This window comes from Hippoglossus stenolepis, chromosome 18 (genome assembly GCF_022539355.2).
Source record: "Hippoglossus stenolepis isolate QCI-W04-F060 chromosome 18, HSTE1.2, whole genome shotgun sequence".
NCBI classification, from domain to species: domain Eukaryota; kingdom Metazoa; phylum Chordata; class Actinopteri; order Pleuronectiformes; family Pleuronectidae; genus Hippoglossus; species Hippoglossus stenolepis.
The window spans coordinates 3,892,668-3,916,203 of NC_061500.1; the positions used below are offsets into that span (position 1 = coordinate 3,892,668).

The 23,536-nt window shown below is 44.7% G+C and overlaps 1 protein-coding gene across 11 annotated transcripts in view; it reads left to right on the forward strand.

Moving 5' to 3' along the window:
* Positions 1-2,022: 2,022 nt before the first annotated feature.
* vav2 (vav 2 guanine nucleotide exchange factor) overlaps positions 2,023-23,536 on the forward strand; it is a 172,668-nt gene continuing 151,154 nt past the window's right edge. For all 11 annotated transcript variants that reach the window (XM_035184580.2, XM_035184581.2, XM_035184587.2 and 8 more), the window contains exon 1: positions 2,023-3,416. In XM_035184580.2, the coding sequence (XP_035040471.1) occupies positions 3,213-3,416 (204 nt within the window). In that variant the 5' untranslated portion in view covers positions 2,023-3,212. The remainder of the gene's footprint in view (positions 3,417-23,536) is intronic.

Genomic DNA, 23,536 nt, shown 5'->3' on the forward strand with positions numbered 1-23,536 from the left:
TGTTGCAGTTGTGTGTGTGTGCATGGCAACAGGCTTCTCTCTGGAAAAAAGGCCCCATAAAAATGTATATGCCACATTTCAGGCTGATGGGGGTTTTTCAGAAGGTCTTTAAAGGTTAAGTGATCCCAAGTTGGCCAACTCAAACTATTTGGACACCACAAAATGCAAAGTGCAGGGGACATCAACCCGGCACATCTTTTATAAAGATTGCATCGTAGTGTCAGAGTTAAAAAAAAAGGTTGGAAAGTCCAGAAACGTCACCACAAGTCAAGTTGGACCTTATTTATAAATTAAAATCCTCTCTTCAGGTTAAAGAACACATCAGACTCTGCTTGGCTGCTCGGTTTTCTGCCTGGAGACAAATGAGCCGAATGAATTACGTCCCTGTTGAAGTCTGGAGGTGAAGGGACTTTAAAGAGTAATGAGACGTGACCGAGAGGATTTCACAAGGAGCAGGTGGCACGTTGATGTTTGTGATAATCAGGTGATAAGTTGTGATTATTTCAGTAACAAGGACAGGTGATGGGAAAGCAGGAAGAGGAAGTGTCAAATTAAAGAAGTTCACAAAATAAAACCCACAGTATCCATCCATAACGTTTGTGGAAGTTTGAGTGAATGTAAATAAAGAAGTCGTCACAGTAGAAGGTGGCTCAGTCCCATTCCAGTGTGATGATTAAACAATACCAGGAACCTGAAACTGAAGCTAAATGGAATTTAACCATCACTTATTATAATTGAGTATTCGGTGACTTACGTGTCTGTGCCAAAATCTACAGGCTCCGTTTGAACAGTTTTATGGCAACACCAAAAAAAACCACAGGTATGAGGAGACAAGTCGTAACAAGCCGGTCACATTTTTCAGATGCAGAGTAATGAGAGCAGTTCATACCACAGCTAACGTGGTGGTTTGAGTTTCTGCACTTTATTAGGAACACTTGCTATTCAAGCAGCCAATCACGTGACAGTGATACAGTAGAATCACGCAGATACAGGTCAGGAGATGTGATCTCCATGTTTGACTCTGGTGGGATTGTTGCTGTTTGCCAGACTGGTTTGTGAACCTGCCGGGAGAGATTGGTGAGAGGTCAGAGGAGACTGGGCAGACTGGTTGGAGCTTCTATTTCTAATGAAAATATAACATTGAAGAAGTAAAAATAAAGAGTTCTGCCTCTTGTTGCTTTGCTTCACACAAAAGATAAACTCTGCGCAGAACATTGAGATTGTTTTTGCCTCCTGGAGCAGATCCTCTGATCTCACTCATCCCACAGGAATTAAGTGATTTGGGTATTTCCACATGTTGAATCCTTGTGCGTCCTCGGCCTGCAGCCTCTCTGACCTGCTCTGTTTGGTCCTTCGAAAACTCCTCACCTTCAGTTTAATCCAGCATTTCTGTTACATGTACTCAACAAAACTCAAACTGATGTCAGATCAGTTCCTCAGACTTTGCACACTCCAGAGGAACTGAAGCCATGAAACCGCTCTCAGAGGCTGAATGACTAGAAACCATTTTGACCCATAACATTAAAAATAGACTGTGTCCAAACAGGCTAATAATATAGATGCTCACAATAAGCCATTGTGAGCGGATTCACTCCTCCGACCATTGAGTTCTGTGTAGATATTAGAATAAATGTAAACTGTAAACTGTAAATAAATGTGCTTCCTCAACAACTGGGCTCAGAATTCACTTTTAACCTTGTTCTGATTGTAATCATTTTTATAATGTTCTATTTTTAATCTGGTTTTGACTCTTTTCTCATCAACATCATTTTCCTTTTTGTATCTCTGCTCCAAGGCTTCTTCATATTGCCTGTGATTGTTTCCTATTGTTTGCACTCAACTATTCACTGTAAAGCACCTTGCAGCTGTGTTCTGAAAGATGCCAGTCCTTATAAATAAAGTTTATTATTATTAATATCAGTGTTATTTGTTGGAACTGGCCCTTTAATGCCCCTGTAGCCGGTGCAGTGTGCGTTTAGTCCATCAGAGGGCGCATCCTCACCTCCCGGTCAAACAAACTACTCCCTGGAACAGTGGAGCCACTTCAACAAAGTGCCGGAGTCTCGAGACCCAAGTTTTCACCTTTACGCGCGACAAACCTGCACGTGTGAGCGTGTGTTCGAGCAACCGGGAGCAGCACCGACCTCCGACGCGCGGACGGGTTTCCCCCACCCAAGGTTTTTTGTTGTTGTTTACGCACGGGGCTCCGGAGCTGGAGCTGGAGCTGGAACACCGGGGGACCGCTGAACATCTCCGTCCGAAACGGGAAACGAGGAGAGGGAGCCGCGAGAGACGGAGGGAGAGAGGACGGAAGGGAGGCGAGAAATCACAGGGAAGCAAAAGCCGTGTGTGTGCGCGTAACGCTGCTTGTGGGGCGTGCGTAAAAGGCGCGAAGCAAAGGGAACATCCATCGGAGAAGCAAACGTTATAAACGCTGCCTCTTCTCCCCCCCCACCCCAACCCACCCTCCACCCCCATGTTTCCTCCGGGCATGTTTCCGCGACACGCTGGGCGATGTTGAGCCGCTGTTGCGGGGAGCGGGTGATTCTCCAGGCGCCGCGGACTCACGGTTCTGCGTTTAACCTCCGTTTGGACCTGGAAATTACCGCAACTTCTTGTTTTTGACGCGAGGGAACCGCACGATGCCGTCGGGGACCGTGGACTTCTACAACTGAACCGGACTTGAGAGGCTGTTTTGTGTGTGTTTTTTCTGTGTGTGTGTCTGTGTCTCCCTCACATCGTGTTTGTGTCGGTTCACTGAAATGTGAGACACTGGGGAAGTCGGTTCATGACAAACCGCTGCGTCCAGCTGTTTAACCCTCCACCGCCGCCACCCTTCGCTTTTTTTGGATATGCTGGGGAAACTTTTTGAGGATGAAGAAGGTCCCCGGAGCCCGTCTCCGTTTTCTGGTCACGCCGCCGTCTGCTGAGCCCGATTCCGCCAAACCGTGTTTTCATCCGAGTCACGCCGAGGGGACGGGAGAGCTGACATGCGTGTGGACCGGGGACACGTCGCGCTGTCCTGCTGCCATTAGTGTAAAGTTGTGAAACCCGCTGGTTATCGAGCTGATTGTGAATGATTGAGGACACCCGGCGCTGAGAGGGAACCGACCCCACAGCCTGCTCTGACGCCGCGAACCGCCGCCCCCCAGCCCCGCTGCGAACCAGCTCCTGGACCCGGTTACTTTGCGAGGAGATCCCCCGGAGCAGCCATGGAGGAGTGGAGACAATGCGGGCGGTGGTTGATAGACTGCAAGGTCCTGCCCCTGAACCACCGGGTCGTGTGGCCCTCGGCGGCCGTCTTCGACCTGGCACAGGCCCTGCGAGACGGGGTGCTCCTGTGCCAGATGTTGCACAACCTCTCGCCGGGGTCAGTGGACCTGAAGGAGATCAACTTCAGACCCCAGATGTCCCAGGTGAGTGTTGAGATGATGGGGTTTGATTTCCACCTGCCGTGGATGTGTGGAGGTGTTGACATGTTTCAGCATCTCGTTCCAGTTGCTCCTCAGATTTTTACGCAGGAACCCTCCTGTCACAACGAGCCCAGATCTTGGCCCCGGTCCACAGATCTCCTCTCAGTGGTCTGTCAGTGTGTCACGGTGCTCACAGTGGCCGGGTCCATTCAAGAACCATGCCTGCAAACACCCTATGAGAATAAGGTGTAACCTCTGCACACATGTGGTAGGTTCTGTACTTTCCAGACCTCAAGTGTGATGCCTCAACATTTCATTTCCCTTCTGTCTTCTGCAGAAGTCACGTGGAATTAGATGTTTCAACACAATGTTGCAGAGAAACCTGCTTATTTCCATGTTATCAGGAGTACGTGGGCTGAGTCGCTGACGTGAACTCGCAACTGCTTTTCAGTGACGGCTACAACATCATTACTTTCACTTAAAATTAAAGGGTGTTAAGTGGGTTCTGTACACGCGTCTACTTCCAAGTGCAGTGGGGGGGGGGGTAGCGAAAGACAGTTTTCCTTGACCTTTGACCTTTTGGAGTACCAGGTGGGTGTGGCAGATCAATACAGAGCTGGGTGAATAGATGAAAGTGCTTGGAAATCAGTGCTCAAGGGTCATGGAAGGTTTACTTGACACTCTCTCCCAAAGTTGAGAATGACTTTTCTTTTCTGTCCCAAGGCAGCACAGGGTGAACAGATGAAAACCTGCCTCTGTGTATAATTAGACTCCAGTGAAACATAAGTCTGACACTGTGGTGCGATTAGAGGTTTTGGATTTCCCGTTGTCCCAGGCCTCCGCTTCTGGAAAGCTCCCCTCGCCACCTCAGCTCATTCGTGCTTTTACAAAGCCAGTACGAGGAAATGCCGGGTGCCGCAGGAAGTTTGCACAACCGCAGCGGCAGAAGTAGAAGTGCGCTGTGGCGAGTCCCTCTATTGACTTTTATTCATCCTGAAGTCTGCTCCGAAAAGAGCCACTGAGCCGCCATTATTGTACGGGGACAAGTCGGGAATTGGCGTGGTGAGTGAATCACAGTTGCCTGCACGCGGAATTGTTTCGTTTATCCTAAATTGTCACGACCGCAGAGGCTGAAACGACCGTCACACCATCGGGTTCGCCCACTGGCAACGCGCAATTCTGAGGCCGAGTCTGAGGTCTTTCAGTGTGTTTGTGATCTTGATCTTTTCATGTTTCCAGAAATAATAAGTAGAAATAAATATTTGAGCGAGTTTTATTTGACAATTTTTAATGAATCAGTCTTTTGAAGTCATTTAACAACCAATGTGTCAAACAAAGTGGCTCTGGTTTCTCAGAAGTGAGCGTTTTTCTTGGTTTTGTACCAGTGTAGCTGCTTTTAATCATCCACTGAACTCCAGACATTTAGGTTTTTTGTCGAGTTAGACCCGTGTGAGAATACAGCAGGAAAATGTCCAGGAAATTCTGCGAAAAAACCTGGAAGAATCCAAATTTCCCAGGACAAAAAAGAAGGACCGCTCGCATAACAGTTAGAGACGAATATGAAGAAGAAGGCAACACGATTCTCAGTCAGACGCAGGTGTTGATGAGCTGTAAACTAAATCCCTGTGTTTTCTGCAGCGCTGTCCGGCCCCCTGCGGCTCTTCCCAGGCACCACGCCTTCCCTTCCCTTCCACAAATGTTCCTGTCCTGTTGTGGATGCGTCTGATCGGACAATCTCCTGCTGCGTCCCTCATATGTGAAATGCAAACTCAGGGAAATGTCCAGACTTAATTTCCGGCCATTTTCTGAAGTTCATGTCTGAAAATGACAACATATCAAACTCTAGGATGGTAATTTATTTAGCATTTGACATTCCCCCCCCCCTCTTTGTCTAGAGAGCACCGGTAGACTTGTCTGATCAGGTCCAGAAGCTACTGACATCCATGGTTAGACGGCCAGAGAGGGGTCTGGGTGGCATGCTTTGATCCACCCACTAATCCCATTCTTCCAGTCCCATAGAGTGAATCTGGTGGAAGGGGGGAGGAGGGTGTCCTCGGTGACAAATTGGGTTAAACAAAAACCTGGCAGCAGAACAGTGGTGCGTGATTTATGATAAGGAAAAGGTCAGGGCGCCGGTGCTCTAACGCTCAGAACACGGAGGCAGGGCCTCGGCCAAATGAAGAGGAGGTGGAGCAGAGCGATTATTTTCTCTGGACCAAAATTCTCATCAGCGGCTCCGCGGTGATTGATAGCTTCCAAAGCGGAGTTTTGTCTTTCAGTGGCTCCTTCCTCTTACGCGTTTAATATCCTTGGATTAGTTTGACGCTCGGAGTGGGTGTTGACGTTGGGTGTAAAGTTGTGTGACCTGCATCACACTGAGGCTCTCGGTGAGAGTGTAGCGCTCGGACGGAAGGCATGTGCTTCTCCACTAGTTAACTGTAGCCGCCGTTGGCCGACCCTAATAACAATAAAAGTTTAAACGTTGGCATTGATCCCAGTATGTGCTCCAGTGCATTATCATTAAGTTAAAGTGCACGCTGAGCAGAGCACGGGGGGGGGGAAGCGTTTCTCATGATTTGAGCTTTTAATGGTTTGTGAGGGGACATTTTGAAAACGGTTGAAAAGGGAAATGTCCATTCATGCATCCTCCTTTTGCAACAATGAGAAGGTTACACGGTTTGTTGTGGTCATCAGTAAGTAAATTAAAACGCAATGAGCTGCAGTGGGATGAGTAAATGCGCCAGCGTGATATGCAAAAATCGGTTTCAGTATTAACAGGATGGGGAACAAATCATGTACATTTGGGTGAGTTTCAGACCTTCTACACGCAAAGTTATTCATTTAATTCTTCCGTCTTGGCCTCTGGTCCACATTTAACAGGTGTCTCTGAAATTGCACAACTGGAGCATTTAGAAAAAAAACCCTGTCTTGAGTTGCTGCAACAGGAAACGTCAGCATTTGCCTGAACTGGTGGTTTGTTACGTGGATGTAAAAAGACCAGCACGTGACTCTGCATTGACCTGAACCACCTGACCTGAATTCATCAGAGCACTCAGAATCTAAAGAAATCTGTAATCATTGAAAAATAAACCTTTTTAAAAGGCGAGTGTGAGAACAAGTGAACAGACTCCAGGAGATGAAGTAGCACTTGCAAAGTATCAAGATGACCTTCATTTAGAAAGTCGGTAAACCCCCCTGATTATATATTTTATAAGGGGTAGTGAAGCATTTGTCTTCACCACAAGGCTCTGAAAGGAAGCTTAATGAGCACTGGAGTTTGGAGAGATGCTTCTTCTCAGCTCAAAGTTACACATCCAGGAGTCTGCGCCTCAGGCGGCGTCTGAAAGACAAAGACTCAGCTCCGCGCTCTCTTTTGCACTGTTTTTTTTCTTGTTAGTGAGGTAGTTGTGAATTCCTTTGGGATGACTCAAGCGGATATGTTTGTGTGTGCTGCTGTGCTTTTGTTTCTCTCTCTCTCTGTGTGTGTGTGTGTGTGTGTGTGTGTGTGTGTGTGTGTGTGTGTGTGTGTGTGTGTGTGTGTGTGTGTGTGTGTGTGTGTGTGTGTGTGTGTGTGTGTGTGTGTGTGTGTGTGTGTGTGTGTGTGTGTGTGTGTGTGTGTGTGAGATGTTACACTACCTGTCTTCACATTGAATCACTGTTGGCTGAGCCCAGAGGTTTCCCGGTGCCTGACAGGACTTCCCACACAGACGATGCTGCATCCACTCACAGAAAATTAGGATTTTCCTCTTTGTCCTATAATAAATTGGGTTTTTCTGCTATTGATACTTCAGCAAAGGCAATATAAGAAAGGATTACCATGCATATTTTGAATGGGGTTCCATCTGTTGTCATTGTCAGGTAGTTGATTAAACAAATGGAGAGTTGGCATTAATTTCATTGTTTTTCAGACCTATAAAGGACAGAAAAAACAGCAGCACAATATTGAAACTCTGCCTTTTGCCTGATTGGCCACCTCCTACAGGAAATAGTCTCAAACCAAACTGCTGATGAAAATAATTGCGGGTTCAGCATGGAGTTGTTCCCCCACAAGAAACAATAGCTTGTCTTTTTTTTCTTTTGCTTTCTGTGGATGGAATAGAATCTGGAGAAGAACGAGCTTCCAGGACCTCAAGCATCTTTCTCAAAAGCAGCAGGAGCGGAGACAACGCAGGGAAATTGGGTTTAGATGGCAGAGCAAGCAGATCTAGTGTTGTTAGCTGCACACAGGAACTGAGCAGCATCACCAGCAAGTGAAGAACAGTCTGATTATTACTTGCACCTTCTGACTATTTAAATCCTGTGTTCACTCGCTGCTTTGTCAGTTGCTACATGCAAACTTTTTCCGGCTGCTACTCGATGCAAGAGTACAATGGGTGTCTGACAGCTCTCTGAATCTTTAAAAATCAAGTTTAATTAACTGTAGCAGTCACGAACCCGAGACAACTAATGAACTAAAAGTGGCTGAAAAGCTCCTTAGAGCTGCACCGCTGAGTTTGCAAACCCTTTCTCGTTATAAAGTCGTTCGACTTGGTGTTTAAAATATTTTCCTCTTCAGTTGAGAAGGAAAAGAAAGAATGAATAGACGACTTTGACAGACAAGTCCGTACCCCTGCCTCGCCATTAGCTGTAACTCTGTGGGACCACTTATTTTAGTTTTTCAGTATGTTCACCGAGAGTTCTCTCTTTCACATGTTGTTTTTCTGTTTCTTTAATTGACTTCTCGAGTAATACAGTCACTAGATTGCCAGTTACGCTTTTAAGATGGCAATCCCAGTCTTACTGAGCTGTGTGTGGTTGGAAATGAGATCAGAGAGAGTGAACCGGAAAAGGACAAGGTAAATGCCAGCCCACCTACTACTCTCAAATCTGTGTTTGTGGTGAGGAGGCAGTGACCACGTAGACACCAGCCCTGCCTCCCTCAGGGGTAATTTAATCTCCACGTTTGGTCTACTGTTGACCCCGTGACCCCCGAGCCTGTGGGATGCAGGTAATACGGCTAATGGAGCTCGTTAGAGACACGTCCTGGGTTGCACAGCTGGGATGGTGCCACTGGTAGCTAATGGGATTGACAAGGAGTGAATGGGTCTAGGCCGGGGGTTCTAAGCAGTAATCCTACTCTGAAGGTCATGGACATCTTTTCAGAACTGGTCTAGAAACAATGATTGTGGATGAAAATAGGCTTTTATCCCGGGTGTTAATGACAAGCTATGAGACTAAGCTACACAATGACATGGAGAGTTCAGGGGCAATTGGGAAAAGGGTTCCAATAGCTGAATAAAAGTATTCCAGCCTACACATCCTTTGTTGAATCTTTAATCCACCTTCTCTGTTTACTTAGCCTTAACTAGCCGAACTCCATCCATATCAGACAAGTTATAAGGTAGAAGAGTAATTAAGTCCTCGCTCTAACTTTGACCTGATGATCACCTGGTTAGCAAAGCTCAAAAAATATGACTCGGGTATAAAATATTCCATATTCCTTAAATCCAAAGGGGATATAGTAGCAGTTAAAGCAATGCATTGAGCCTTCCTATAGTTTCAATACATTTTAACCTCTAAACCTGTTTGCACACTGAGGCGAGAGTGCAGACGCAGTATTCCCAGAGCTGGTAGGAATTCAGAATCCTGCCCGAGGTCACTTCATTAGGGCGGATGCTTTGCGGCAGGAAAGACCTTGAACTTCCTCAAGTTGAAAGACGGTCTTAGTATTCGCTGGGCCTAAAAATAAGCATTTCCTTGGAAGCAGCAGCCGGAGAAACGGCAGCGAGTTCACATGCCCCGGCTGCTTCTGTTCAAGTTATCTAATTTTTCTCGTCGGCTGAGTAAGAAATTACACTGTTAAAATACAAGTTGTCTATGCAGCAGCTGTAACAACATTTGGATATCCTTAGCATCTCAGACCAGGCGTTGAAAGGTGTCTTTATACTTCTCTGGTGTTTGCACTGGCGCTGTGTAGTGGCTGCATGACACTCGGGATATGAATAGATTGAGTGAACAAGGGATGTACGAATATGTTGTAACTGTACTAGTAAAAATTGCTAATTCAACACATTCACGCCACCTGAACATCTGAGTAAATATGTGACTTCTGTTGCCTTTTGTATTTATTTTGCACCCGTGTTCTCTTCACCGCTTCCTCTCGTCCCAAGTGAATAACGCAACAACTGGAGCGCTGGTAGTGAAGTGTGAACATCTGTCCCCGTTCGCAGATGTGTTAGAGATACGGCACGATGAAGGACACCATCCACTGTGATGAATGGAAGCCATTCACGTGTTGTATATGTAATAAAAGCAGAAATAGCTTTGACAGCAACTGGACAGAGACCTTTTTAAAAGACTCAAGTGATCCAATTTTAGGTAAACTACCTCGGAGAAAGTCAATAAGAAGTGAAGTGGATGAAAATCACTTGTCAGAAGGTAGTGGATTCAGGAGGTTTGGCGTTTCTACTTCCTGGTTTCTATTTGATTTTGTGTCACACTTTGCTGCAAAGAGGCAGTAAAATAATTGTATATTAGGTTGGACTTTAAATTTCAGTTGTTTGTTTGCTTGAGTACTTTCTCAGCAACCTGGTAGTTTGCTCATTGTACGGGAGAAATCTTCCTTTTCCGATAAAGAGGGCTTGTGTCTATATTCAGCAGGAACTAAGGATTCGACCTTTCTGCACATTCATTAGTGTGATATCATCTCTCACAGTCTGTCATGGATCGGCTCTCGTTAAAGTGAATGCATTCGAGGCTGTGAACGAATACAGCTTGTGGTGCTATGTGGGAGGAAGAATGCATACCGCACGCTTAAGCAGGAAAGCAGTTAAGTAGTTTGTTGTATAATGCAACAGTTCAATGAATCACACAGTAGTTGAGGTCGATTTTCATTAAGTGCAAATGAAGGATCGCACGTACGCGAGTGCAACTCTGCAGGCCGGCTGCTCAAGTGCCGTGGGATAAAGAAACAGGAAGTGAATTTGAAATTCAAACCAGAGCCCTTTTCACTTCTGACCTTCTGCAGAGAGTGAATACCTGGTGCATCTGCATGTGCTGCGAGTTACACAAACCACCGCGACCACAACATGTGGTACTGGAGATGATTTGAGGCTCGATGCAAAGTCTTAAATCGCCCTCAGGCAAGAGAGAAGTTAACCCTCGATTTTAAAGCAATAAATGAAATCAACTTTTTGCTTTACTGGTTTCTACACTACACGCTCGCTCATGATTGGTGCACAGCTGAGCCCTTTCCACCCAAAACCAGACTGAATCCAAATGGTTTGCAGCCAAATGCAAACAAAGAGCGCTCATCCGCTCAGGCCCCAATTTGAAGAGGTGCCACTGTGGTCCGTGATGTGACAATTTGGGCAGAAATGCTGCTGCATAACAATCAAGGGGTTGAGAGTTGGATTTTTTAATGTGACCAGAATGCATGTATTCTAGTGATGTGTGTGTGTGTATATGTGTTAATCTCACAGCTCTGTTTGATTCCCGACAGGACTAATAAAAGGGAATATTAAGCCTCGTGGGTAGAAAGGTCCTGGGAGGAATTTCATATCGGTTCTATATTAACATCTGACAGTGGTTTAATATTCTTCAGTGCAGAGCTATGATGCACTGGGATCCAGAAAAAAACTAAGATATACTTGTACTGCATTATACCCAGAGTCTTGATTGTGCTTATTGAGACTTGAGTATAAATTTGAAATTTAAGATTATTGCCCAACCAATCTTTTTATGAGGTCACTTGCATCCATACTAGAGTATTGTTCGAATAAAAATCAGGCATAAACTACTTCAGACGCTATGATACACTTCTAGACTGTAGCCTCTGTTTAGAATTTAGATGTGTCATCATTGTCCGAATATGAACTTTTCCCCCCACGTTCGGATGAATGTTTAAATCTCGAATAAAAAGCAAATCCACACACGGAGGTTGAAAAGTCACCTTGTTTCCTGTTTGTCTTTTCAGTGCACAAAGACTAAAGCATACAAAGTCATAAACAAATGTTTATCTGTGACAAGGAAGAAGTTGATTAAACCACAAAACATGCAGAAAATGTAACCTCTGTGTTATTGGCCAGTGACTTAACCTGTAAAAGGCGACTTAGCTTTTAGACGTCTCGTATAAACCAAGTGAAATGAAGCAGGATTTATTTGCTCCGTGATTCATTGCAGCGCTGCATGTATCAGACGAGTCTCTCTCAGCGGTTTGAACGTGACTCAGCTGGTTGGTACTGAAAACCACTCACTTTATCATGTTTTTAAAAACCACTCCTCCACCAAAAAAAAACAACCCTCGCAACATTCATCTGCCTCCGTCTCTCCGTCCTCCGCTCTGCATTCCTCAGGGACGGCTCTCATTCTGAAGTGCTGGCACGGTGTTTGTGTGGAGAACTTTGAGTTGACCTAATCCCTCAGCCTGAGAGGCAGAATTCAAGCGATGTCATGTAAATGCAGCTCACGGCGAATCCAGGAAAGGGCATTTCCAGGGACAGCAGATTTACCTTTAATTCCTGCATACGTGGAAACCTCCAGAGACTTGGCTCCTTCTGTTAGCATCCTCTCATAATTATCTTATCTGACTACCCTCTGGGGACACTCTGAGGAAACACGTTCACCATGACAACAATCTGCCGATTCTGCCATTCCACCAGAGATGGACAGAGAGATCGCAGGGCCTTATGGACGCCGCCTGATTTCTAAAGAGGCTCCATCTGCACCGTGGTTGTTGGGGGTAATTAGCACGGGCATGCGGCGGAATGGCGCCTGAGTCTCTCCGCGGCCAGCCATGCTCTGCTGGGCGCCATCGCTCTGCAGAGGAACAAGAAAGGCGAGGCCACAGTCCTGTCTCTGCAGTGGCGAGCCAGATGGCTGAATCCCTCCCCTGCAGCTCCTCTCAAACCAGATCACTGGAGATGCTTTTTCTTTCCTCTTCTCCTTTAATTGATTTTGACTATTCATTCGTTAATCAGTTGCCAGGATTTTTTTTTTCCTTCTCTACCCAGACCTTGACTGGCATCTGTCTTCGTCCACGACCGTCTGAAGTGACACTCGCACGGATCAGCCACCCGTCGGTGCGGCCGTTGTCGGAGCAGTACTGTTGCCAGCAGTGTAATTTGAGTTGTTGTGGTGTAGTAGACTGATTGTAGCCATTTCCTGTGGTTGGGAACAGATTAGGATCTGGACTGTGCTGCAGGGGAGAGGCACAGCAATCGCCCCCCCACCCACACACACAAACACACACTCTAATACATCAGCACCCTCTTCCTGGGGGGGAGATAAGCTTCATATTTTATCTCTTTGCCAAAGGAATCGAATAATACGCTCCCCGGTGACGCGCTGCCTGGTGCCAGCTAAGTATAGAAGGAGTGTTTATACGTTGCACTAATCATGGATTTTCTCTGGCCTTTGCCACACAATCGCCACGAGAAGCGCCGATATCCCATTACCAACGCGTATTGATCATATCACACAATTGGCTGCGGAATAGGAACGGCACAGAGGTGGGGTTGCAGCGTTGGACTCGGTGGCCGCGAAAGGCCGCCACTTATCGATCTTCTCCGCGGCTCGCTCTCTAGTTAATCATGCAAACAAAGTGGAACACTGGTGCAGGTTAGAGAGGGCGGAAGAGATCATTTCCTCGCGCTCCACCTTGAGCTCGGGGTGCGTGCTCTGCTGTGATTTGTAATTTTATACTCTTCCCCTGTGTAGATGTTGTGTTCTGTTATGTTTAATTTCAGATATAACGTACGTGCAGCCTTTTTTATCACTATTATCTTCACGCATGAAATAATATATTATGCACACAGCACTGATTAATCTGGCAATTATTGTTTTTGATCCAGTGCTTTGTACATAAAATGCTGATAATTACAAGTTAAATATTAGTGTTTGTTTCTTTCTCATATCTGCAAGGACCTCTTAAGTGGCCCTGTGGTGTAAAACCATAAAAAAGTGAGCTTGAAGCCATGTGTTTGCAGTTTGCATCCGATACTCAAATTGGTGACTCAGCGCTAATAAACTGCACAGTATGAATTTAGGCCTTTGAATTCAAAGTTGAATATTAATCAGATTAGTGATTAAAGGCTCGGAGAATAAATATGTCATCATAATGTGTAACTTGTTTATGTAAGAAACCGCCCCCCCCCTCCCCACCATCATTTCCTCTATCCAGGACGCATCAGCGGGTTCAGGGTTCTTCTCGGCGGAATTAAACCCAGATTGTGCAGTTGAAGGTTAAACGACCGGAGTACAAGAGAAATCACAACCACGTCTTTTACAGATGTTCATTTGTATTCCGGGGGTTTCACACCAGCCCTCTGAGTCCTTCAAATTCTACATTGTTGGACCTTTTTTTCCCCCCATTATGATTCTGAAATACGCTGCCAGCTCGCATACTAATTCAATTGTAATTGTCACTGTTAACAAAGGCCACAGAAACTACTTTAAGCTTTTATCTGCTTTGGAAGTTCTCGTGCTGTTTTTCACAGAAACTTCAGGAATCCTTAATGTGGTGGACAGGGAAGCTTTGGGGAGGAAAAAAACCCACAGGAAACAAAAGACAGTTCTGACATTGTACATATTATGATTAAGTAGAACTGAAACATTCCAGACCCGTCCACACGTTTTGTATATGTGTCCACGTGTTTATATTTAGTCTAGCGGCATACATCGCTGTGTGAGGGCCTGTTTTCCTTCATTAAACCGTTGGTTTCGTCTCCATCATGAAACTCTTTTCTTTAGTCCATTCACTCTGTATAATAATATATAACTGGTTGCATGTGCAGGGTTGTAGTGCGGTTGTATTGTTGGTTTATGAATAAGATAGATCAAAGGCTGTTTTATTGAATAACCATGTCATTTATTGTCCTTGTAAATCTCTTGTAGCACAAGTTTATCTGTGATTGATGATATTTCTTTAAAATATTAACTGGGGCCATTATTTTCTACACACTTGCAGATTCATATCAGCATTTTCAGATCTGTCTACTCAATACACTACATTTGTTAGAAATCTGGTTATATACACACGGATTGAGATCCTATAAATGTATATAAAAGATAAAAATCGACAAAATGACAGCTCCTGAAAAATCAAGCCTAATCATCTTGATCGCCACCTGGTGGCTGGCTGCAGTAAAGACCATTGACCCTGCTCCTTTTTCCAGGTTAGTGGATGGAACATGGACCAAACTCAGGTCAAAATCTAAATCAAAATATGTTTGGTTTTAATCATTCATGCCATAAAAATGGGGGTGATGATTGACAGCTGAACTTGACCTGACTGGTCGAGCATGTTTATCAGTGGGACTTTGATACAAAGGAGCCAAGATGGTGGCACCTGCATCCGGGATATTCTTGGCTTCATTTCTGTACAATGGGAGGAAGTGGGGACGCATCATCCATCTTTATACACAGTCTATGATTGAGATGCAATAACATTCCTCTGCACTCACATTTTTTTAATGGCTTTGTTACAGTTGTGTTGCTCTTTCATTTGATTTGATGGCTTTTTATATTCGATATAAAGCACATTTAATTGCCATGTTGTTAAAATGTGCTGCAGAGAAACCTCCTCACAGAACGGGCCTCATACAAGAGGTAGGTGCTGAAAGGCAGATGAGCGTCCTCAATCCCGTTTCCCATCTTAAAAAGGTGGAGAAAACGTTACACCTGCCACCAGTTTGGTGTTAGCATAATGACAGCAGTGGAGCGCGGGGAGAGGAAAGCTAAATAATTCAGAATTAAGGCTGGAAGCTCATGGGGGAAACCAAAGGGGGGCAAAACACACACAAACAGAAGAGAGTCAGAGAGAATGGGATTGAGACGAGGCTTTTAGTGGCCTTTTCCCTGTGAAATTGAGCATGTCCCTCACACTGATGTTCGGCTCTCATCTGGTTCTCCACAAGTCAGCCTCTATTAGCAGGAGAAGATTGGCCTTAACTGCAGAACACTGGCAACAAGCAGGATTTACAGACTGCGTCACTTATCAATACACCTATTGATGCTCTTCTTCACATCTGGAATTCTTCCCTCCTGCCGTGGCACAGTTGCTTATCCGGCACATTTGCCAAATGAAAATGATTTTCTCCTTTGTTGGCTTCAGCGTTGTGCCGCTGCCTTGTGGGATTGTATCGGAGAGCTCACAAATAAAAAACGTTTTCCCTTGAGAAGCTTTGACAAATATTGAACTGTGATGGTTTAATAATCGGGAGCACAAAGAGTAATAATGCACGTGCTCGTCGAGGTGTCCTGTCATCGCTCTGAGGCAGCTCTGCTATATATGCTGTCATTGGTCAATGGGGAAATGGACTCAGACTCTTTATTAGATACATCCAAAATACTTTAATACCACATGCCTGCGATAAATCCAATTCTAATGACGGTTATGACGTTTTAGAGATGATTTCAAAGCAAAGTTTCATTTCGGAGGCTGTAGTTTTGCAGTACGGTTAAATTGCATTGAACGATAATAAAAATCACTTCATCCATCATCTGTGCCGCGTCTCCTTTCAGGGTCTGGAGCGAATCAGCTCACGTCAGGTGACGAGCAGCGTCCACCCTGGACAGGTTGACGCAATATTGCAGGGACGACAATCTTCTTTTTTCTAATAACTACCTTTCATAGATATAAATGGGATTGACAAAGTGCTAGAGGAACTGTGGAGTGTAACTGCATCGAGAAAGAAGAAAGAAGTTATTTTCTGCTTTATTAAGTAACAGATTTTGTGATGTATAATGTTGGAGAAGACGTGTCTGCGTCTCAATAATAATCGATAAAGTAAATAACTGAAATAAAAGAAACAATGACAGGGATGGTCCATCGTTCTGTGTCTGCTTCAAGTTTTTTTTTTGCTTTCTGTTTCTGAGGAAATTCACAGCTTCCTCCTTCCTGCTCAGCATAAGCACTCGGTGGGTTAGCGAGGGAGTGAGAGGGAGAGTGAGTTGTGTAATCCCCCCCCACCCCCCTCTCCTCCCCTTCCCTCCCTTTCCCCAGCTCTTAGTCAGACAACAAGAAACATCTGGACGGAGAACAGAGAGTTCAAAACGCACCCATCCCCACCTTGCATGGGTCCAACAATGCTTTGGCTCAGAGCGTGCACTTGGACAGCGGACACCCCCCCCTGTTATCCCACCAATCCCCTGTGCAAGTGTTGCATTCTTATCGTGACTTTGCGGATTTCTGGGAAGAACATGTGGGTGTTATTCTGCTGTTGAGTGCTGAGTGTGCTGTGCAGAGTGTGTAATTTTCCTGCTCCAAGTGGGGGGTGAAAGGTGTTATTTTCCTCTCAACATCTCCCATCGTGGCAGCCCGACGCGGATTTCCACAGGTTTTAATGTGGTGGATCTAAGTGCTGTCAGTGGAGGCGTGTTTTCGCACTAATTTTCTCAATTCTGCTCCGTGTTTCCAGTTTTCGTCCTCTTTCATTTGAATGTTAGAAAACTCCAACAGTTCTATGCCTTGTTCATCTCGGTTATGATCGCAAGAAACAGCTCGTACGCACTTGCTGCTTCTCTTGCATTTTAAGACCTTGAGAGCCTATTTTCAGAAAGAAAGTTCCTCATACTTATGTCACACCGGCTCTTTCTACTTCATTGATCCCATGTGAGTATGCAGCGCAGGTGCTGCCGCCAGAATCCGAACAATGGAGTAAAGTGGGCTAACTTCTGCTTTTAGATTTGCCTTTTTTATTCGACCGTGTCTGTTTCGCTTCCTGTCCTTTCCCGCTCGTGTTTTATTTGCAGCGTCGTCGGCCACGTCGAGTAACTGTGGTTGGATACTTTTTCAAACGCACACAAATTATTTAACATTTCTGCTTCACTGGAGAGAATGGCTGGAAGGCCTGAGATAAGAGATTCCACTGGCACCTTTGGCCAAGACTGCATTTGCAGAAACGGCGTGTTTCCAAATCAGGATAAGAAATCCTACAACTTACTTAAGGCTGAATGATCAAATATCAAAATCTAAATTTGAAAAGAAAGCAGTTATCCAATGGTTTAAATTGGCGATTGTGTTCAGTGTGGAAATCAACCATTACCAGTGACTTTCTTCAGCTTTAGAGGATGAATGTTGAATCTGTGAGTTGGCAAATCAACCAAGAACTGGGCTAACAGCTTGTGTGCGTATTGATTTGATGTGAATTCACACAGAAATGGATATTTTCCTTATTGTGATGGTTGTAAAGCAAAACCTGTCCAATACGATGTAGCTTTCACTACATATACAGGCCAGTAGTTTGATGACTTAGCATTTTGTGGAAACTGGGTCATTAAGGTTTAATTTCTCCAGGAGTTTATCAGGCATTTGTAAGTTTTCATGCTCTATCGTAGCCGTTTGTGTTTCGTGTTTGTCCCAAAAAAGAAACTGGGACGTTCCCTCTCTCATCTTTTTCACTCTGTATTCATGAACTCATTGACAAGCGGGGTTCTCTCACAGGAGAGGTGTCCTCTTCATGCACGAAACCCACTGTCGTCCTCTGCGTAGGATCATCGAGAGGTGGCCGTTTCCACTTTACTGGCTAGCGTTCAGCTGCGGGGCTGATTGGGTGTTGGGTTTGACCTGCTCGTCTTTGCCCCCGGCCGTGCTCTTTCATTCCTCTCATCCGTTCCTTGTTTTTCCAATATGTCTTGACCTTGATGGATAGGTTATGAGGGGGGGGGGGAGCACGCGATCACATTTTTCCTGACCACCCTCACCCTCAGATAAGGCGTCTGAGATGATGAACTACGCTGCTGGGTGTCATTCATCTTTTCCACCTCCTCTCCGCCGCACACCACCTGCCTCACCTCCTTTCTCTCGGCTGTAGGTGGAAATACCAAAATCTTGCAGTCAGAAAAAGAATGAAATACATACGAGATAGAGCCTGTTCTCTAAATTCAGTGGAAAAACCCTGAATGGAAACTTTCCCCCAAAAAACTCACCTACTTTATGATGCATGAGCTTGTTCCTCCTTTTAACAGCTCACTGTATTTCTGAATAATTAGGACAGTCGAGCTCGGTGGCGCAGGGTGATGTGCTCCATTAGAGATGTGCTCCCAGTTAATCCGCACTTTGTATTGGGTTTAGAAGAAGTGCACAGACATATTGCATCCCTTAGGTATTTAATTGTCTTTAAATGTCAGCATGAGCGATGATACTATTGGGAGATCATTACAGGCCTCGCTGACTTGAATTAGCTTACCTCTAACCAGACAGCTGAATGGCACTGACGATTGGCTGTTTGACTGGCAAAACTGATATATTTCTCCTCGTGGGAATGTAATTTGCAGGAATCACGGAGGCAACATTTTAGAAATCAAAAGAGCGGATTGACTGATATCTGCGAATCTGCTTTGGTGTGTCAGTCATGCTGAAACGTGTTGTTTGCTCTGATTACCGCGAAGGAATCGCAGAAGCCGACAGGAATGTAGTTCATGATCTTAGGTTGATTATTTATTTATTATTTAATTGGGGCAATTAGAGCTTCAATCCTCTGGTGCATCTTCATGTTAATTTGCATGTCGGGGGCACTTGGCCATGTAAATAATGATGTTATCAACATAAAGGAAATCCTGTTATTGGTTTGAACAGACCTGAGTGCAGCAGTCTACTCTTCCTAAATGGTTTTAAAAAGATGTCCGATGGTGTTCCCTTCACAGTGTTGGCAAAATAAAAAGGAAATCAGCTGATTCCCCCGTCAAAGCTTTGTAATCACCTTTGTTTTTAGCGATGCTAGCAGCATGACTCTTCGTGATCTTGTGACTTTTCCTTTTTGTGCCACAGGCAAGTCAAAAAATGTAAATCTGTGAAGTGTGTAGTATTATTAAACATGCTAGTAAACATATTGGCATGTTGACATGATCCTCTTACCTGTGTTAGCATTTAGCTACCTAACTACAGCCCAAAGCACAAAGCTGCTAGAGCATGGCAGTACATGAAATCATAAAATCCGAGAGATGTGAAAGTGCAAGCGCAGAGTCTTACAAAATTTAGACGTAAAAATCAATAAGCCCTGGTTTCAAACTGAAAGACCTCACTCTTGAGTAAATAGAGGAAAATAAATAACATATTCATCTCCTGTGGGCTTTTTAAATGATCTTGGCAGCTTAATGGGAGTTTGTTTCTTGTATAGATGATATTGGCGTCTTTTTGTTTTTCCTTCAGAGGGTTGAATATATTTCAGGAGTGTATTTGTGTTTAACTTCCTGGAAGCATTGAGCTGCTGTCTGCATTAAAGACCTTGTGTTGTGAACGTGGATGTTCTGCAGCATTTTGGATGCATGGGGAGAAATCAATTTAAACCGATCATCTCCAGGTTAAGAATCCAGGATATCTTTTAAAGAAATCTGCAGTTATACATTATACAAGTGGCTGTGTGTTCCTGCTGTATGTGCAAGTGCATGCTTTAAGGTGTCTGGCCGCATATGTGCGAGACATGGTAAATGTGTTAGCTCGAGTCCCTGAGGAGATTTGGTTGCGGATGAAGGTTTGGCTGTCTCCCCACATCTGTGAGGTCACTGGAGGAGCTATAGGTGGGGAGCAAAGGTTTCGAGGGCGACTAAGGGAGCGTCCTCATCGAAGAAATCCATGAAAGCAGACAGCTGCACGTTAGAGGCCCCTGGCTCCCTGCACCCCTGCTGACACTAGTGTCGCCTGTGCTTCCTCCTCCATTAATTACAAGAGGCCTGGCTAGCATTCGGCTACTGAAATATTTAACTTGAGTCCTACATTACCTCTGGTTAAGGACATCTCCGGGAATATTTAAACATTTACAAATGTCCCCAAATGTACTGCAGTAGATTCTGAGGCACTTTTAGTTCATGGACAAATAAAAGAAGATTATTCTATTTGGTAAATGTCTTGTTTACACTTCACCTTGTATCCACCCGGAACCTGTTATTACCCTGATCCACATATTTGGCTGAGTCATCACAATCAGAGAAAGTGAAGCTTCATCCCCAACGCCCTTTATCCCCTGGACGTTGCCCCAGTGCGAGGATGTTAGTCAGTTCACAGCGGTGCACGTGCGACGGGTGCAGTTTTATCAAGGTTACGCGATAACGTTAATAATTATCTGCCCTCTTTTGCACCTTATGCAGATGCAGGTGGGAAAGAAAGACAAGCAGAAAAGTGTGGGAAAAACCAACAGTTTAAAGCCGCCGTGACCTTGAAGTGCTTCCTCCTAATTAAAAACCGAGTCGACGACGCGCTGGGAACAAACACAATCCTGCACGGAACTTTTGTCTTGAGAAGCGGCAATCAAACCGCCGATATAAAAAGAAGACATTTCCATTTTCTCATCTACTTAATGACAGGTCCCTAACGCCTCAGGACAAACGAGGGGGCGCCGTAATGGGAAAAAACAAATGGGATGGCTCGCTCGACAACAAAACGTGATGGGAACACAGTATTCCCTGCCATTTGCTTTATGCCGACTTTAAAGATGCACTTGATTAATTGGCCATTTCGTTTTAAAGCGGTTTTAGCGGCACTTTCCGTTTTGCAGCGCCCCTGGGCAAAGCAGCTTCAGACTTTTAGCTAGCGTACACTGTATAGCTATACGGTTGTGTTTTTTTGACAGCTGCGTCCCCCAAACAGTCGACTGAGCAGGAGTGCACCAGAAGAGAATGTCCTCCTGCATGACTTCACTCTTCACTACAGCATATGCCTCATAAATTACTTGCCAGAGATCATTAGGTCTTCCTCTGGTTTGCTTGGTGGCGATCGCAACTGTCATCACAGCCTCTCGCTCGTCGCACAGAGCGGCCGGCAGTGAGGCTCACGTCTAGGAACGTTAATGCTTTAGGAACCCGCAGCTTTCTGAGGCCACTCAGAGAGATTGCCGGACGTTTGCTCGTGGATTTGCTGACAATTCAAGTATGGAAACGGGTCGTGATCTCAACCACAACAAGAAAAACAAACAAAGTACAAGTGAGCATGTATTTTTAAAGAGAGGAAACAGAAGACATGGTTTGTGCATCTCCTGAATTTAACTGGGAAGGAGCAGTGACAGTGCAGCGGCTGGTTCAGCACTTAATGTCTACTGACCGACTTCTGTCTGCTGGTGAATGATTGATATTCAGCTCATGATCTGACAATGATGCCATCACATGTTCTGTGGGAATAAAATATTGAAGTCAGCGTTGTCTCAATGTGCTTCCCCCTGTTGGATTTTTAGGGATTTTCCTAAAAGATTTGAACTAAAAATAAATAGTAGATAAGTAAAATGGGAGTTGAACCCTAGTCTCCTGGATGACAGTTCTTTGCTTGACCCATTCATCCACCATAACCTGCTTTGTATGCTTAGTTTTTCGGACCAGATTTCCTAAAGTTCTCTGTCAGAATCTTGTGTTATTCTCCGTCAATTAAAACAAAAAGTTAGTTGTGTAATGTTTGCACAAAAACACAATGTACCTGCCTTGTGTTTAGAGTGCATTGAGAATTTAGAAATCACTGGAAGAAAACACAAATATTTGAAGTCGCATATAGACACTTAAGCATCTTGGGGCCAGAATAAATCAGGGAAACACACTTCCGATAATCTTATTCTGAAGTTGAAGTGTATCATACGTTTACAGCATCTGTATATTCTGGCTTCCTGCCGTGCAGATGTGTTCCATACAGTTTCACGTCAGTATATAAATCACTGTGTCTGCTCTATAATCTGCACAAGCACTTGAAATTCTGCCCCCTTTTTTATTTTTTTATTTTACAATCAAAACCACCTGGCATGTGAGTGATGGATTGTTGGTTTTGGAAACTTTCGGTAATTGCTGAAGCCTCCTCGCCCACTTCCATCATGACGTCCCCCCCCCCACCCCCCCTGCACTCTGTAGCCTTCAGCGAATCAAAGAGCGTGGGCCGCGTGTCTAGTTTGCATTTCTATCTCATTTGGCCCGTCCTGAGCGCTCGTGTGAAAGATCTGCCCGTTGATTTGCTGGATATTACAGCCATCTGTTGGCGTTTGCTCGCTCTTCACGACATCCTCCTGATGTCTTGTGTGTTTGCCTTTCGTGATGGAGCACGTGAAGCACCGCGGCAGTCCAATTAGATTAGTGCTGCAAACTGACAGGACAACGAGCGCACACAAGCACACGTTCACCAGATCAAGAGCGGAGGTTCACCCATGCACGGAGTTGTGCACGTATGCAAATTCCTCGTGCACGTGCCATCTGTAAATCCTGACTGTGGTCAACTAGTTTACCGTTAGAGTTTTAACCCGTCGTGCACCAGCGCTTGTGCAACTTCTCCCACTTTTGCAGGTTCTTACTGAGAAGTACATAAAAAAAAAAGGTATAAATACAAGATGGAGCAGTTGCTTTGTTGCTGTAAAACCACACGTCAGCGTCTGTCAACGGCTTCGTTGCCGAGTCGCGGCTACAAACTACTCCTCTGACAACCATATGCATATTATAACCAGATTGTGATGGATAGTTTCCAGTGGAAGGAGGGAAAGTGTGAACAGGCTGATCGCGGCACTGCTGCACGGAGAGAGATTGATCAGAAACTCTTGAGGGTGGGTCTGACTTGTGGTTTAATGAATAATTTAAATCTAGATGATGACTCAGCACTACTGGCTGGAGTCTATACATACACATATATATATATATATATATATATATATATATATATAGTGTGTGTGTTTTGTTGAGTAAAATACATCAATTTGCTTTCTTCTGTGATACTTATGCAGAATTTATAGCACAGCAAATGTTGTTGAATTCCGTGTGTGTGTGTGTGTGTGTGTGTGTGTGTGTGTGTGTGTGTGTGTGTGTGTGTGTGTGTGTGTGTGTGTGTGTGTGTGTGTGTGTGTGTGTGTGTGTGTGTGTGTGTGTGTGTGTGTGTGTGTGTGTGTGTGTGTGTGTTAAATGTTCTTATGCTGTAAGAACATGATTTCTGCTCAGTCATCGGCCAAAGAAACTTTCCCAGAGCAGAAAGAAACTTCATTAACAAACTGAAAACATAATTTTCCGTTCTGCACTTGAGACACGACCGTCAGAAAGATCAAATCATTATCAAGTTGAATAAAATCGCAATCTGCTGTTTTCATTTTGAAGCTCATTTTCTAGCCAAAGCAGCTTATTTTCTTAACTGATAAATCAAAACACCTCATTACCAGATAAATTAATAATGAGCATGATCATTACTTGCAGCCGTG